This window comes from Rutidosis leptorrhynchoides, chromosome 3 (genome assembly GCF_046630445.1).
Source record: "Rutidosis leptorrhynchoides isolate AG116_Rl617_1_P2 chromosome 3, CSIRO_AGI_Rlap_v1, whole genome shotgun sequence".
NCBI classification, from domain to species: Eukaryota; Viridiplantae; Streptophyta; class Magnoliopsida; order Asterales; family Asteraceae; genus Rutidosis; species Rutidosis leptorrhynchoides.
The window spans coordinates 42,757,636-42,776,554 of NC_092335.1; the positions used below are offsets into that span (position 1 = coordinate 42,757,636).

Sequence of the window (18,919 nt, forward strand, 5' to 3'; positions counted from 1 at the left end):
CAAACCCCTATCATTGTTTATCATTTACTACCATTATCACATCCTCCTATCATCTTAGTATTATCATCATCATCCCATAAACATAATATCATTATCTTATAATCGTCATCAGACATAATCATTATGATCATCGTAATCATATCTCGCGTATCATACTCACTATCATTTAACAATCACGATCTCTATCATCATGCATCATTCTTTATGTACATCATCATAATCATCATCTTTCCATTTACTTCCTTCGTTAAAAAAAATAACCAAAAGAAAGGCATTTGTGGCTGCCAAAACAGATGGGAGTGTTCGGCCCAACTAGTACACTACTCCCGAAAGCTGGCCTATTTATTGTACGGTCCAATTATGCAGCCCGACCAAAAAGAAGAAAAATACATCGATCCAAGTTTATATAGTTCACGATGCAAAGATTAAATAAATTTGTAGTCGTCACTTTACAGCTCATATTACATTAACGAAATCTTGATAGACAGCCAGCAATTTATTTATAATACTTTGTAAAATCAATTATCAAGTCTCATTTTCTTTACAGCTCAACATCACTTTACTTCTTTCATTCTTGTTATTAGGAATAGAAGACAAACCATAGCAGGAAATGGTGATCGAGCAGTTTGCATATGGTGAAGTTTGAATGAAAACGGAAAACTACAGCAGTGGATGGTGGTTGTTAATTAGGGTGGCCATGGGGGTTCTGTTGTTGATTTACGGCGATAGTAGCAACAGAGGTTAGCTGCAAATGGTGACGTTTTGTAGTTCCAAAATAGAAGGTAGGCACAGCAGCATAAGTAACGCAGATGGGAGGTGGGTTTGTAATATGCAAGTTAAACAAATGAGTTTTGTGGTGATGATCATTGATGAAGATGCTGGATGATGGTGAGTTGTGGTGGTATATAATTGGATAAAAATAGTAGTTATAGTAGGAGTTCTCAATAGGGTTGGTGTTGACAGAAACTTGGAAAAATAAACAATTCGTTGGTGATTGTAGTTTTTGAATGTGCAGCATATTTTTTATTGTTTGGGTTGTCCGAACTGAATTTGAAACGCAAGTATAGCAATAGTCTCGAGGGTTTGTAGGTGGTGTCTATTGATGGGTTTAAAGTGGTGGCGTTAGATGAAAGTAGTGGTGATTGGAAGTGGTTCGAATGGGTTGTACACGAAAGCAATTAACAACAAAGATAAGAAAGTAATGGAACTATGGTGGTGGATGTTGATCTAGTGAAGCTTGACAAAAATTTAAGAATCAGATAGATGTTTGAGAGAGTTCCTATTAATCTCCTATGTAATATTATATTATATTATTTATATATATATATATATATATATATATATATATATATATATATATATATATATATATATATATATATATATCAATCGTATAATTAAGCTAGTACATATGATGTAATTGATTCTTGTTTGGTGTTGACAATTGAATTCAACTTTTCCACTAAACAGACAGGAAACAAAAATAGTGTACTGCTTGATTATGAAAGCTAAAGGAAATTGAATTTATCTTGTGATGAAACACTGATTTGTACGATTGTTAAAAAGGAAAACAAATCAACAACAGAATGAAAGTGATTTTTTTTGAAATCAAATACGTCATTATTTGAATATATTTTGTAATTAACTGTATTTATATGTATATATTTGTATATAATACATATATGTATATAATACTGATTTCAATTACGTAACTGTATATATATATATATATAGGTATATCTGTTTTTATATATATTTGTACCTATATTATCTATATAATATAATTAATCTAATACCAAAGAGCCAATGGCTTGGCGGTATCGAGTTTACCCTTACAACCTTGAGGTTGAGGGTTCGAGTCCTGCTTAGGACATTTTGTGGTGTATAAATTCGTGTTAGTATTAGGTGGGTGATTGAGTTTGCCTTTAAAAAAAGTATAATTAATCTAATTAATTAATAAAATATAACTATAATAATAATACTCTTAATATTATTAACAATAATAAATGATGTTTACAATAGTAATAATATTATTGATAATAATAATATCTATAAGATTTATAACAATAATATTAATAATACTTATTTTCATAATATTTATAATGTTACTACAAAATATGATAATAATAACATTAATTTATAATAATACTAATAATTCTTAATAATGATATTAATATCTAATAATAATATAAGTGATATGAAAGATATATCAAGTTACATGTATTCTATTTTCATATTAGATTAATGATATTAATAATTCTGATATTGATATTAATAATAATAAAAGTAATAATAATATTATACAAATATATTTTCAACTTGCAATTACATTTAATATAATAATATTGCATATTGTTAATTATATAATGATATATATTATATAATAGCATATATTTGATATTTTATATATTACATTATATATAATCATCAATCATATTTGAAAATCATATTCACATATTCATTTTTATGTTACACTAAATTAATTTGCATCTTATTTTACCTCTCTAGTTTTAATGTTTAAATTATATTTTGTAATTTTAATTTATTATATATACTTACATTTATATATATATATATATATATATATATATATATATAAATATATATATATATATATATATATATATATATATATATATATATATATATATAGATATATTTACATATTTATTTACAAACAATTGTTCGTGAATCGTTCGGGAATAGTCAAAGGGTAATTGATTACATGAACATAGTTCAAAGTTATCGAGATTTCAACATTATAGACTTTGCTTATCGTGTCGAAAACATATAAAGATTAAGTTTAAATTTGATCAGAAATTTTCGGGTCGTCACAGTACCTACACGTTAAAGAAATTTCGTCCCGAAATTTGATTGGGATGGTCATGGCTGACAATAAGTATGTTTTCATGACGCATACGAGTTAAAAATTAGAGTTTTATCATCAACGAGTAATATGGATAAAACAATTTGCTTAAGTGAAGCGTACGAGTGAAGTTATCACAAAAAAAAGGTGGAATGAGGAAATAAAGATTCGTATTAACTATTGACGTAGTCACTGTTGAATTTCGGAATTCAAGAAATTTAAGAAATCTTTGAAATCTTAAAAGATTTGATCCTTCAGTGAATAAGGAAATTAAGATCTCTATAATTAAATACGGTGATCTGCTTCGATTACTCTGTCTGATATTTCCATTATAAATTAAAATTTTCCGTTCCATAACTTTTACCTCTCATATACTCAATTCCCAAATTCAAAAGACTGGGAAAATGCTTAATCCAGTTCTGATCCTTGTCATTATCCGTACTATTGCAACAATCATTCTCCTTTTCCAATTTCCACCGGAGGAATCTGTTTTCTTCTACTTCGCCCTTGGGGTTATAGTGTTTTTAATTCTCCCGTGTCTTTATGTTGCGATAAACATTGACATACACGGTTTGTAATTTATGTGTTATTATCGGGTTTTATATTTTCCTTTATATTTCGGAGCTCTTATACTTTGGTTTTCTCTTTCCGACCTTAAATCAAGCGAATACTGGTCCAGAGTTCGTAGGTATGAAATTTCGAATAAACATGACTAACATTCTAAGAGAGAAATTGTAATAGAACGATTTTGATTGGTTAAGTTACCAGAATTTATAGAAAAGATAGAATTATCAGAAAAAATATGTTCTCGGTATGTTTAGGGATTAGATCGAATGTAAGAGTCATGTAACATGGCACATGATGACGTTAAGGTCAGTGAATCACCATGTTCCATTAGAAACTCAGCATGACTTACTGTAATATAATCACGTTGATCAAGTGTCATTACATTATATTAACTCATGCTTCAGTTCCTAACACTACTTCAAAAACATTCATATTTTAAATTCGAATGTTTACAGAATATAGAAACTAAACAGTTTCCTTTATGATGTAACGCTGATATCGAGAAGAGATAAATGGTTTTAGATAAGAATAGTTATGAAAAAATCTTCAGAAATATCGAGGATATTTATAATGAAAGATATGATGATATCTTAGAATTTCTAATATTGGTAGATGACGAATAAGATTTGTCCGTAAAGGTTTAGAGTCAGGAGCAAGGTATTCGTTAATAACTTCAGCAGATACTGAATCATTTAGATTCTTTGAAGACAGGTTTAATCTTTGTGATTTGTCCACAGCCTCCTTCATAGTTTCGCATAATCCGCTTTCCAGTATCAATTTTCTATTGAGTGTTTCCAACACTATATTCTTTATCATCAAACTTTTGGCCATTAAGACCAGCTACAGTTTTGCTGCTTCATTAGCATTCAAAGTCATCATAACTAAATCATTAGTTATCAATCCGAGGTGTTTCAAGAATCATGAAAGGTTTGAACGCATATTGTAATCGTCAAGATACAAATGAGGTTTAAGATGAAATCAAGTGGCAAACTTGAAGAATTGTTTAGTTTCATATGTTATAATCAATATTTTAATTCCTTTTTAATTGTCCAATGTCATTAGTCCATAGTTAGGAGTCCACAATTAGTAGTTCAACAATTCATATATAGTTTAATATATAATATTCGAATTTATTAATACGTGTCGTGATCCGTTATATACATGTCTCAGACTCGATCACAACTCAAAGTATATATATTATTTGAGAATCAACCTCAACCCTGTATAGCTAACTCAAGCATTACTGCATATAGAGTGTCTATGGTTATTCCAAATAATATATATAGATGCGTCGATATGATATGTCAAAACCTTGTATACGTGTCCCGATATTTAAAGTGAGTAAAATAAATAACAGAAATTAAATGACGATAAATAAAATTGCGAGAAGATAAATTGCGATAATTAAATTGCGATAAATAAAATATAATCAGTTAGCTAGGAACAGTTAGCGTGGATTCTTAACAAAATTTCTCATAGTTAGTTTGTTTGTTTCTAACAAATTTTATTTTTTTGTCCAATGTTTTCTTCATTATGCCACTTGTTGGATTCTGATAGGTCAAAATCCAAATATGAAATTGAATGAAAATGGTTATTCTGCGGTGAACGGATTCGTATCTCTGTATATGTAAGTAGGATAGTAAATGAATATTGAATCAGATTTGAAGAATGCACAGTGTAACTTATTAATGTAAAATCTAAATATTTCTCGGGTATTACCTACCCGTTAAAATATTCTCATCATTAACAGTTTATACAATAGAGTTTTTAATTACAATCTTTATGAAAATATACTTTCATATATATTTTCTTCGGATGTAATCATGGATTTAATGAGTTAATATAATATTAATCTCATTTGATTTACCGTTAGAACTAGAATACATAATCTCTAAAACATTAGAGATTACATAATCGCCATGAAGAACGAAGATAATTGATGTAGAAGGATACGTAGAATGATGATTATACTCTAGGTACAGAATGAGATGTTGAGGCATGGATTGTTGATGGTGCTGGTGCTGTTTATTGATGGTACTGTTGATGCCGATGATGTTGCTGAAGCTGGTAAATTTGCACCATATTCTCCAAATTGATTATTCGAGCGCGAAGTTCGTTGATTTCTTATATTATTCCGGGATGATTGTCTGTCGGAACGAGCGAATGATTAAGGTTTAGAATTTTAGATAGAATATAATCGTGGTGAGATACTCTGGAAATGAGAGATAAAATAGTATCATGAACAGGTTCGCGGGTAAGTGCTTCAGGTTCTTCGCTAAGAGGTGAATTTGGTTAATGGAAAGGATTGCCTTCTTCTCGTCTCCCTTGATTAAGTCGACTACGAACCCATCCCTATTTCGTCCAAAATAGGTGATGGCTAATTGGTTGATCAATTCCGGTTACGCAGCTTTCGGAGCTTAGGTGAATATCCATATCAGAATATCGGTCAGAACGACTATCGAAATAGCTTATCGGAATCTGAAGGACTCGAACTGGTTGAGGGATCCATCTGGTGTGATCAGGGAATTGATTTTTGATATGCAATAGATTATAGGACTTAGTTTGATATTCCAAAATCTCATAAGTTACGGAGGATTTTTCGAAACTGACAGGCAAAGTTTACAGTAATAGTGAAATGCCCCGTTCATATTAATTATAAACGTTTCATATTAATTGGTTTCTTTGCGAGGTTTTGACCTCTATATGAGACGTTTTTTCAAATCTTGCATTCGTTTTTTAAAAAAACCACCATAACCTTTATTATTGAATAAAGGTCTTAATGACATAATTTAGATTGTCTATCAAAGACAATCTCCTCAAATAAATAAGTTTTTACACAACCCATTACAATATGATCAAATATATTACAACAAATACTCCGAATGCAAGTTTAAACAATATAAACAATTATGCCGACTCCAAATCTTGACCTTGGGTTGGCATACGACAGCGGAAGCATTTTTTATATTCACCTGAGAATAAACATGCTTAAAATATCAACAAAAATGTTGGTGAATCATAGGTTTAATTTCTATATAATAATCATAACATTTAATAAGCCACAAGATTTCATTTAATTAAATGCGCACGATCATTACAACTACAAAAATCATTCATACGCTGAGTCGCCTGGTAACCGACCTTAACATAGAGCGCTTAAGATATCTGGCATCATACATTCCACTATTCAAATGTATGACAAGAACCCTTCGAAGTACTAAAGCATTTCCACTATTTGAAAATGGGGGTGGTTGGTGCCCGTAGATCTACCTTTAGGATTCGTGTCAATTAGTGTTTTTCACTAATTCTTATGTTACCAAGCATAATAATAATAATAAGTACAGATATCCGGTATAACAAATCAATCGTAGAATGTAGTTCCATGAACTTGTGCTTATTTTGTAAAACATTTATAAATTTTGCATGTATTCTCATCCCAAAATAATTTAGATAGTAAAAATGGGACTATAACTCACTTGTGATGATTTTCGAATAGATGGTGATAAGACTTGGACTTTTGACAAATTCACGAACCTAATAATAATATTCTTGTGTCAAGATATATATATATAATTAATATTCCATACTTATGATACTTGTGATAATTTTAATTGTCCATTGTTAGTAGTCCAACGTTCGTAGTCCAATAGTCCAATAGTCCAACAGTCCAACAGTATAAATATATATATATATAAATATAAATGCGTATACTGTGTTAGAATTCACTAACACTATAATATATTGTCTTAAAATAATAAGACACATAATATGTATATTGTCTGAAGCAATCCGCGACCCATTGTATACATGTCTCAGGCTCGATCACAACTCAAAGTATATAATATTTTGGAATCCACTTCGACCCACAGCTAACTCGAGATTACTGCCAATGGTGTCTAATAGTTCGTTCCAATAATATATATAGAAGAAGTCAAAGTGATATGTCAAAACTTTGTATACGAATCCACGGTGATCAAGTCATATATATATATGTATATATATATATATATATATATATATATATATATATATATATATATATATATATATGGTGCCTTACGATCTTTATTAAGACTATAATATATTGTCGTAGAACTTAATCACGACCATTATAAATTGTACTTCCATAAGTTCGAGAACAAGATATGTATAAATACATGTAGGATACAAGGTAAGTTAGCTAGGATAAGGTTAGCATCCATTTTATAAATCATGTCCGTAGCTAAAAATTAAGAAAAATATCCAATTTTGTTTTACCCATAATTTCTTCGTTACATATCCGTTTTGAGTGATTCGAGTTGCCATGGTTTCGTATCGAACTCAAAATTATTAATATTAATAGAAAAATTATAGGTTTGTAGTTGAAAATACAGCTTAGGTGTCAAATAAGAGAAGATAGTCATATCCGTCGTAAGAACGACATCTTGATGACCCTTTTGAAAAACATACTTTCACTTAGAGTTTAACCATGGATTTTGGATATATTTCATATCCATATAAAATAAGATTTTTCACTAAAGGAAATCTTTTAATTCAAAGTTTAAGATAGGTTTTTAAAATTAAACCCAAAACAGCCCCCGTTCGACTAAGACGGCGTATATTCGATTTTAAGGTGTTCTTCGTGTTTACAAGTTTTATATCCTTATGTTAGCTTGAAATACTGTCATAATACATGTGTTGAAGTGTTTTAAAAATCAAGTTAGAAGGATTAAGTTTATTTTCCAACAAGTTTAGAAATAATTTAAACTATGTTCTTGTTGTTATTAGTTATAACTCAAAATAAGATAGCTATATGAATACGAATCGAATAAGATTATGAATAAGGTTACTACCTCAAATCAAATGAGTAAAGTTGCTGGAGAAATAATGAGAATATCTTGAGTTCAAAAGATACCCTTGATGGCTTGGAATTCTTGAAGTGTTCTTGATCAAGCTTTGTTATGATGATTATAACTTGGATTATAAGACCAATACTTGCTGAATTGAATGGAGGTTTGAGAGAGTGTTTGAGTATGTGTTTAGAGAGTAAAATGATATAGTTAATTGGAATGAAATGGATGGTTATTTATCCTACATGTTGGCATCAAAATGGGGACAACAACATGGCTCCATGGTTTGTAATTTTATGCATTTAGTCATACTAGTTTCCAAGCCATGGTTTCCACAAGTCTACATCATGTTGATACATGTCTCACAACTGATTGAGGGCTTCTAAGGTCAATGATTTGGTATGTATATACCCATATTAAATACATATAGAAGCTGGGTATTATAAAGATATAAATACCGTATGAATACGAATAGGATTCTTGATAAAATTGAATGAGAAAATAAGTATAGCTATCTTTATTGAGCATAAATATATTGATATATATTATTAAGTCTTTTAAAAGTGTATTAATACATATTAATACAATACATATACATACATTTTAATTTAGAAGTTATTATAACGTTAATCGTTATATATATGTATATAGTCTTGAAGTCTTTAAGTTAGTAATCTCATTTTATGTATATAACCAATTGTTATTATATATAATGAGATACTTGAATATCATTTTAACAAATCATAAGTATATATATATATATATATATCCATATATACATCATTATATAATTATTTCAAATTATGATGTTCGTGAATCGTCAGACAGACTGGGTGGTCAAACATTTGCATAAAATCCATTCCAAATATATATATCTTAACAAGTTTGATTGCTTAACATGTTGGAAACATTTAATTGTGTAAATATTAATCTTCAATATATTAGCGGAAAAATCCGGGTCGTTACAAACAGATACACTAAGATATGGATTAACAGATACGCTAAGATATGAATTTTGTCTATACACTATTCATGCAATCAATGCAGTAAGATGTGTCTAGACTAGGAATGATAAGCAGGTAATTTCTTAAGGATGATAAGTAGATGATTTTCGACACGAAATGATAAGCAAAACTTTTGACATGCAGACACGGTCGAAGTCCAGACTTACTAATGCATCTAAACAACTATCAGTTAGACACACTAATGCAGACCTGGTTCACTAAGACCACCGCTCTGATACCAACTCTAATGACCCGTCCTAATCCATCTGGACGAATACATTAAATTTGGTTACATCGCGAGGTACTTGACCTCTATATGATACATTTACAAACATTGCATTCGTTTTTAAAAGACAAACTTTCATTACATCGAAAGTTGACAGGCATGCATACCATTTTAGAATATATTCAATCTATAATTGACTTAATAATAATCTTGATAAACCCAACGACTCGAATGCAACGTCTTTTAAAATATGTTATGAATGACTCCAAGTAATATCTCTAAAATGAGCAAATGCACAGCGGAAGATTTCTTTCAAACCTGAGAATAAACATGCTTTCAAGTGTCAACCAAAAGGTTGGTGAGTTCATTAGTTCATCATAAACATTCATTTTCATCATTTTAATAGACCACAAGATTTCATATATAGACACGCGTGACTCGCGAATTAAAATTCATTCAATGGTGAACACCTGGTAACCGACCTTAACAGGATGCATATAGAATATCCCCATCATTCCGGGACTCACATCGAACATGATAAATCAAAGAACTAAAGCAGTTCAAATTCTCTGACTGGGGATTGTTAGTGCCTATAGATCTATCTTTAGGATTCGCGTCAATTGGTGGCAATTATCATAAACACCAATTCTTAGGCTACCAAGCTAAAAAGGGGCATATTCGGTTTGATAATTCAACCATAGAATGTAGTTTCGATCACTTGTGTCTATTTCGTAAAGCATTTATAAAAGCAGGGCATGTATTCTCAGTTCCAAAAATATATATTACAAAAGCTTTAAAAAGGGAGCAAATGAAACTCACAATAATGTATTTTGTAGTAAAAATACATATGACGACATTGAACAAGTGTAGGGTTGGCCTCGGATTCACGAACCTATATCATTTATATATACATTAACACATATAATTGTAATCGAACAAATTTGTATATTATTAGTGATATAATTGTTATATTTAATAATTCATAGGTTTTATTAATTAATTAAGTACATTTATTTTATATATACTTTAAATGAATAACTATTATTTATTATAAACATATTAATATATTTATGTTATATGCATTAAATATATTTTTATGTAACTAATATTTATTTGGTCAAATTACTACTAATAATAAAAGGTTGTATTTTTATAATGATAATAGTAATAATAATAATAATAACTATAATATCTATAATAATAATACTAATAATAATAAAAATGATGCTAATGCTAATCAAAATAATAATAATTTGTATTGTTTTCAAAATAATAATAATAATAATCGTAATTATAATAATAATTATAATACCTATGTTAATAATAATAATAATAATAATAATAATAATAATAATACTCCTAATACTTAATAATAATACTTAGTAATAACAATAATGATAATAATATTTAATTGTGTTAATGATGGTAACAATAATAATTAACTTATTCCTAATAACAATGATTAATAATAATAATAATAATAATAATAATAATAATAATAATAATAATAATAATAATAATAATAATAATAATAATAATAATAATAATAATAATAATCATATTAATAAAAGTAATAATAATAATAATAATAATAATAATAATAATAATAATAATAATAATAATAATAATAATAATAATAATAATAATAATAATAATAATAATAATAATAATAATACTAATAATGATAAAAATGTACAACCTTTGAAGAAAGGAGCTTTAAAAATAATACGCCATTGCCCGGGCTCGAACCCGAGACCTCTCGATTACTCCCAACACCACACCAAACCATTTAACCACTTCGATTTTTCTTATTAAAACTACACCCCAACTCGTCTTATCATCATTATTATAACCTTAATTATCTAATTATTATCACCATCATAAAATCTAAATCATAATTCATTATCATAATCAAAACTCAAATCCCTATCATCGTTTATCATTTACTACCATTATCACATCCTCGTATCAACTTAGTATTATCATCATCATCCCATAAACATAATATCATTATCTTATAATCGTCATCAGACGTAATTATTATGATCATTGTGATCATATCTCGCGTATCATACTCACTATCATTTAACAATCACGATCTCTATCATCATGCATCATTCTTCATGTACATCATCATAATCATCATCTTTCCATTTACTTCCTTCGTTAAAAAAAATAAACAAATGAAAGGCATTTGTGGCTGCCAAAACAGATGGGAGTGTTCGGCCCAACTAGTACACTACTCCCGACGGCCCAAGCTGGCCTATTTATTGTACGGTCGAATTATGCAGCCCGACTAAAAAGAAGAAAAATACATCGATCCAAGTTTATATAGTTCACGATGCAAAGATGAAATAAATTTGTAGCCGTCACTTTACAGCTCATATTCCATTAACGAAATCTTGATAGACAGCCAGCAATTTATTTATAATACTTTGTAAAATCAATTATCAAGTCTCATTTTCTTTACAGCTCAACATCACTTTACTTCTTTCATCCTTGTTATTAGGAACAGAAGACAAACCACAGCAGGAAACGGTGATCGAGCAGTTTGCATATGGTGAAGTTCGAATGAAAACAGAAAACTGCAGTAGTGGATGGTGGTTGTTAATTAGGGTGGCCATGGTGGTTCTGTTGTTGATTTACGGCGATAGTAGCAACAGAGGTTAGCTGCAAATGGTGACGTTTTATAGTTCTAAAATAGAAGGTAGGCACATCAGCATAAGTAACGCAGATGGGAGGTGGGTTTGTAATATGCAAGTTAAACAAGTGAGTTTTGTGGTGATGATCATTGATGAAGATGTTGGATGATGGTGAGTTGTGGTGGTTTATAATTGGATAAAAATAGTAGTTATAGTAGGAGTTCTCAATAGGGTTGTTGTTGAAAGAAACCAGGAACAATAAACAATTCGTTGGTGATTGTAGTTTTTGAATGTGCAGCATATTTATGATTGTTTGGGTTGTTCGAACTGAATTTGAAATGCAAGTATAGCAACAGTCTCGAGGGTTTGTAGGTGGTGTCTATTGATGGGTTTAAGGTGGTGGCGTTAGATGAAAGTGGTGGTGATTGGAAGTGGTTCGAATGGGTTGTACACGAAAGCAATTAACAACAAAGATAAGAAAGTAATGGAACTATGGTGGTGGGTGTTGATCTAGTGAAGCTTGACAAAAATATAAGAATCAGATAGATGTTTGAGAGAGTTCCTATTAATCTCCTATGTAATATTATATATATATATATATATATATATATATATATATATATATATATATATATATATATATATATATATATATATATATATATATATATATATCAATCCTATAATTGAGCTAGTACATATGATGTAATTGATTCTTGTTTGATGTTGACAATTGAATTCAACTTTTCCACTAAACAGACAGGAAACAAAAATAGTGTACTGCTTGATTATGAAAGCTAAAGAAATTGAATTTATCTTGTGATGAAACACTGATTTGTATGATTGTTAAAAAGGAAAAAAAATCAACAACAGAATGAAAGTGATTTTTTTTTAAATCAAATACGTCATTATTTGAATATATTTTGTAATTAACAGTATTTATATGTATATATTTGTATATAATACATATCTATATATAATACTGATTTCAATTACGTAACTGTATATATATATAGGTATATCTGTTTATATATATATTTGTACCTATATTATCTATATAATATAATTAATCTAGTTAATTAATAAAATATAGCTATAATAATAATACTCTTATTATTATTAATAATAATAAATGATGTTTACAATAGTAATAATATTATTGATAATAATAATATCTATAAGATTTATAACAATAATATTAATAATACTTATTTTCATAATATTTATAATGTTACTACAAAATATGATAATAATAATATTAATTTATAATAATACTAATAATTCTTAATAATGATATTAATATCTAATAATAATATAAGTGATATGAAAGATATATCAAGTTACATGTATTCTATTTTCGTATTAGATTAATGATATTAATAATTCTGATATTGATATTAATAATAATAAAAGTAATAATAATATTATACAAATATATTTTCAACTTACAATTACATTTAATATAATAATATTGCATATTGTTAATTATATAATGATATATATTATATAATAGCATATATTTGATATTTTATATATTACATTATATATATAATCATCAATCATATATGAAAATCATATTCACATATTCATTTTTATGTTACACTAAATTAATTTGTATCTTATTTTACATCTCTAGTTTTAATGTTTAAATTATATTTTATAATTTCAATTTATTATATATACTTACATTTATATATATATATATATATATATATATATATATATATATATATATATATATATATATATATATATATATATATATATATATATATATTTACATATTTTTACAAACAATTGTTAGTGAATCGTTCGGGAATAGTCAAAGGGTAATTGATTACATGAACATAGTTCAAAGTTATCGAGATTTCAACATTACAGACTTTGCTTATCGTGTCGGAAACATATAAAGATTAAGTTTAAATTTGATCGAAAATTTCTGGGTCGTCACACCCATTCTTGATGGTGTCCAATGATTAGTTTTGCTTCATGGAACATACGGGGGCTTAACCTCACCCCCAAACATAATGAGGTAATTGATGTTGTCAATAGTAACCATTTATGTGTATGCACTGTATTAGAATCACATGTTGCCTCTCCTAACCTCAATCGCATTGGAAATTCTATTTTTCCTTCGTGGTCTTGGGCGTCTAATGCATCTGTTTGTATGGCTGGTACCCGCATTCTTGTTGGATGGGATCCGGGGATAGTTAACTTGTTGATTATCGCTTTATCTGAGCTAGCGATCCACTGCCAAATAGTAGCTGTTAATGGAAACTATAGCGTGTCTGTTTCGTTCGTTTATGCTGCTAATAAATACATTGATAGGCGTCCTTTATGGCGTGATTTAAATATGCACAAAGTGTTTGTTGGTAGTAGACCATGGGTGGTTATGGGGGATTTCAATGCCTTCCTTAGTATGGTTGAATCATCTGCAGGCTCGGCAAACACTACCATTGCTATGCGAGAATTTAAAGAGTGTGTTGATAGTCTTTGTTTGTCGGATGTTAATCATACGGGTTTTCAATTTACTTTGAATCAACGAGCGCAATCAAATGACGGGATATTGAAGAAGATTGATAGAGTTATGGCAAATGATGTGTTTATTGAGCAATTTACTAATGCGGTGGCTATATTTCAACCTTATCGCATATCAGATCATACCCCTGATGTGTTGCAAATTCCATTTGATGTGGGTAGGAGACAAACGCCATTCAGGTTTAGTAACTATTTAACTAACCATACTTTGTTCATGGATACAGTTATTGAAGGTTGGAAGATGGATGTTAATGGCCATGCAATGTTTAAATTTGTAAAGAAGCTTTGCTCTCTAAAAAAACCTATGTGTAAACTTATGTGGTCCAAAGGAAACTTGCACGAGCGTGTGAAGGTATGTAGGTAGGCATTGGACCGTGCTCAATCCGAATTAGATGCAAACCCTGATTCTCCTTCGGCACGTGAAAACGCAACCAACACTTTGAAGGAATTTAATGATGCTATTCTGGATGAGGAAAGTTTTTTGAAACAAAAGGCTAAAATTGAATGGTTGCATGTGGGTGATAATAATTTAAGTTACTTTCACAAATTATTTGAAATGGGAAGATCTAGGAAAGGCGGCCAATCTCCTGGAGAGAGCGATGTGCATGGACCAGGTGAGTAGGGATGCAGCTCCGTGGACCGCTCGTCGGGCCTGGACTCTGCAAGGGTCTTACCACCTTCTTTATTTACTATATTTGAGTCTTTGGAGTACTTTGGGATTATATTCCGCGCCGAGGATTTGTGTTTGTTTGCCAGGGTGAATATTGCAGACCATCGGATCTGGTTCGTTGTCCTTTGTGAACACCAAACCTGCTTGTTTAGAGAATAAAAATTGTTCCTGTCTTCTTTTTCTTTTTTGATTTCTTTTATGACTGTACCAACTGAAGCAGAATTCATTTCGTGTGTGATTCTAATGGCACCTTTTTTGAGGGTCATGCAGTCCCATTGGTGTTTGTTAGTCACTACCAAAACTTCCTTGGTAGAGCTGATATTTGTGATGAAATTGATACTCCTAGTACCTTGTTCCATCGTACTGTTTGCAATCAGAAAGCTACTGCAATGACTCGCCCAGTTTCAGCCAAAGAGATTCGTGATGCTATATTTGATATTGGTGACTCTTGATGTTATAGGCCAGGATGTCATTAATGTTGTTCAAGAATTCTTTCTAACAGGCCAAATGTTAAAAGAGATAAACTATACAATCGTATCTTTAATCCCGAAAGTTTATGTTCCATCTAAAGTTACGGATTATAGACCGATAGCATGTTGTAACGTTATTTACAAATGTATCAGCAAGATTATTGTTGCCCGAATAAAATCGTCGTTAGATGATATTGTCAATATTAATCAATCTGCATTTATTCCGGGGCGAAAGATTGCGGATAACATTTTGCTTACCCAGGAACTGATGAGGAATTATCATCTAAATAAAGGTACGTCTAGATGTGCTTTTAAAATTGATATCCAGAAAGCGTATGATATCGTGGAGTGTGAATTTGTTCATGTAATCCTTATTTGTTTTGGCTTCCCGAAAAAGATGATTGATTGGATTATGAAGTGTGGTTCGTCAACTTCGTACTCCATTAATATCAATGGGGAACTTCATGGATTTTTTCAGGTCAAGCGCTGGTCTTAGATAAGGGGATCCATTATCTCCATACCTTTTTACCCTGGTTATGGAAGTTCTTTCGTTAATGCTTCAAAGAAACATCAGAAAGTTGAAGGGGTTTCGTTATCATCCAAAATGTGATAAACTAAAAATTATAAACCTTTGTTTTGCGGATGACCTTTTATTGTTCTCACACGCTAATATTGCTTCGGTTTCAGTCATTCGTGATTCGTTGGAAGAATTTAAGAAATGCTCAGGTTTGGTCCCTAGTCTCCCGAAAAGCCCGGCATTCTTTGCTAATGTTTCTAATGTGATGAAGCAGCATATTTTATGGATCTTACCGTTTGAAGAGGGGAAACTTCCAATTCGTTACATTGGAGTTCCACTTGTTTCCTCTAGACTTATGTATCGTGATTGCAAGGTTTTGGTGGAAAGGGTAAAAATCAAAGTTGAAGATTGGAAAAACAAGTTTCTCTCTTTTGCTGGTCGTCTTCAACTTATTATATCCGTTCTCACTTCTATGCAACTCTATTGGTGCTCAGTGTTTATTCTTCCCGATGCTACAATTAAATAAATCGAGAAGCTTCTTTGCGGTTTCTTATGGTGTCAGGGTGAGATGAAAAGAGGCAAGGCTAAAGTTAAATGGGATGATCTTTGTAAACCTAAAGATGAAGGAGGGTTAGGTATCAAGCGTTTAAAATATTGGAACATCGCTCTCATGACTTCGCATATCTGGCGTATTCTTACTAATAAGCAGACTTTATGGGTGAAATGGATTCATACTTACCACTTGGCGAATCATCATTTTTGGGAGGTTCCGATTACAGCTACGGCTAGCTGGAGTTGGAGGAAATTAATGCGTATTCGTCCGGTAATTAAGCAATTTTTTGTTCATCAAATTGGCGACGGTAACAATACTTCTGTTTGGTTTGATTCGTGGAGTACTTTGGGTCCCCTTAATAATATTATTTCGGCTGCGGATATCCATGATATGGGGTGAAACAAGAAGATCATCGAAGTGGTTAGGGACTCGAATTGGACATGGCCAACTTCATGGGCTGTTTCATACCCCCAACTAAGGCAAATCAGTGTTCCAGAATTAACTGTGCATCCGGATGAGGTTCTATGGAGTAGCTATAATAATGTAAAGTGCAGATTTTCGGTTGCGAGGGTTTGGGAGGCAATTCGGCCTCGGTTAACGGCTGTAGCATGGTTTCGTATTGTTTGGTTTTCTCAGTGTATTCCTCGGCATGCCTTCTTAGTGTGGCTTTTGATGGGAGAAAGACTAAAGACTCAAGACAAACTGAAGAGTTGGGAGATTCATAATATGCAATTAATTTGCCCTCTATGTAGGTTATATCCCGATTCTCATGATCATCTTTTCTTTGAGTGCTTGTTGGCTAGGAAGATTTGGAAGAGAATGGTGGTGTCAACATGGCTTACAGCGTTAGAGAACTGGAAATCCATTTGTAATTGTATGCAATCTTCGGCCAACCGCAACACGTCTAGTATGGTTGTGGCAAAACTTGTTTTTGGAGCTACCGTTTATTTTATATGGCAGGAAAGGAATAACAGGCTTTTTAAGAAGTCGCACCGCACGGAAGTGAAACTACTTGATGATATATTTTGCACGGTTCGTCTAAAGTTAATGTCAATCAAATTTAAAGATTCGGCTAAAGTGGAGAGGATGAAAATGACTTTGCAGATTTAAGGTCTCTTTTAGTTGTTTTCCTTTGTTCTTTTTGTGTGCTTTGAGGTGTCTCTCGGAGCTGGGTTTTTTTTTCTTGTTGCTTCAGGGCCTGTCCTGTTGCTCCTGCGTTGTAATGCTTAATTCTTTTATTATTTAATAAAATTTATCGGGGTAATCCTTTTACTTAAAAAAAAAACAGTTCCATAAGACTTGCGGTACACAATCAAGAAATTGACTTTTTAGGGAGTGTTTGGATTAGCTTTTTGACACTAATAATTTAATTGCCTTTTGAAATTGTGGATAATCTATTATTAGTGCTTGGATAATAAATGTTTAGAAGTGCTTTTTTACATTTTGAAATCATCAAAACTTGATTTTTAAGAAGTGAGTACCTCCTCACTGTTTGCAAACATGATTGTCTATTATTAATAACTAGTTTTCGAACCCTCGCTTCACGCCGGGGGTTCGATTTTTAATGTATTTTATTGTGTTTAGTTACGTAGCCTGCGAGTGAAAAATCAACATATATGAAAAGTACCCTAAATATTTAGCGTTTTTTAAAAAGTGTCCGTTTTGCATATAGTTAGTGACATTGTGTTCATAAAATTATTTCGAGTTTAAGGATGGTGTCGGAAAAATTTAACTCGTTGCGAGCGAGAAGATATGACCTGTTGAATATTTGAGTGGAGTTTATTTAAGATATTTTATGAAAATTTTGATTTAATGCTTTAACCCCCTGTGTTGGGGGCCGATTTTAATTGTTGAACAAAGTATGGAGGGCTTTTGTGGTGTTACTTGAAAGAAAGAAGGAAAAATGGGGAAAAAAAAGGGGGAAAAAAAGGTGAAAACACGAAAATACCTCTGATAGTATTCCTTTAAATATTACTTTAACATTTCACCAACTGTATCAATAAGAAGGGTTATCAACTAAAAAGGACTACGTTGTAT

At 30.7% G+C, this 18,919-nt stretch overlaps 1 protein-coding gene across 1 annotated transcript; it reads left to right on the plus strand.

Moving 5' to 3' along the window:
• The first annotated feature begins 14,106 nt into the window (after positions 1-14,106).
• LOC139899921 (uncharacterized) lies at positions 14,107-17,992 on the plus strand. Its single transcript, XM_071882746.1, has 6 exons — positions 14,107-14,980; positions 15,065-15,286; positions 15,803-16,105; positions 16,500-16,717; positions 16,892-17,152; positions 17,291-17,992. The coding sequence occupies exons 1-6, from the start codon at positions 14,107-14,109 to the stop codon at positions 17,990-17,992; spliced, it is 2,580 nt and encodes an 859-aa protein (XP_071738847.1).
• Positions 17,993-18,919: the final 927 nt, after the last annotated feature.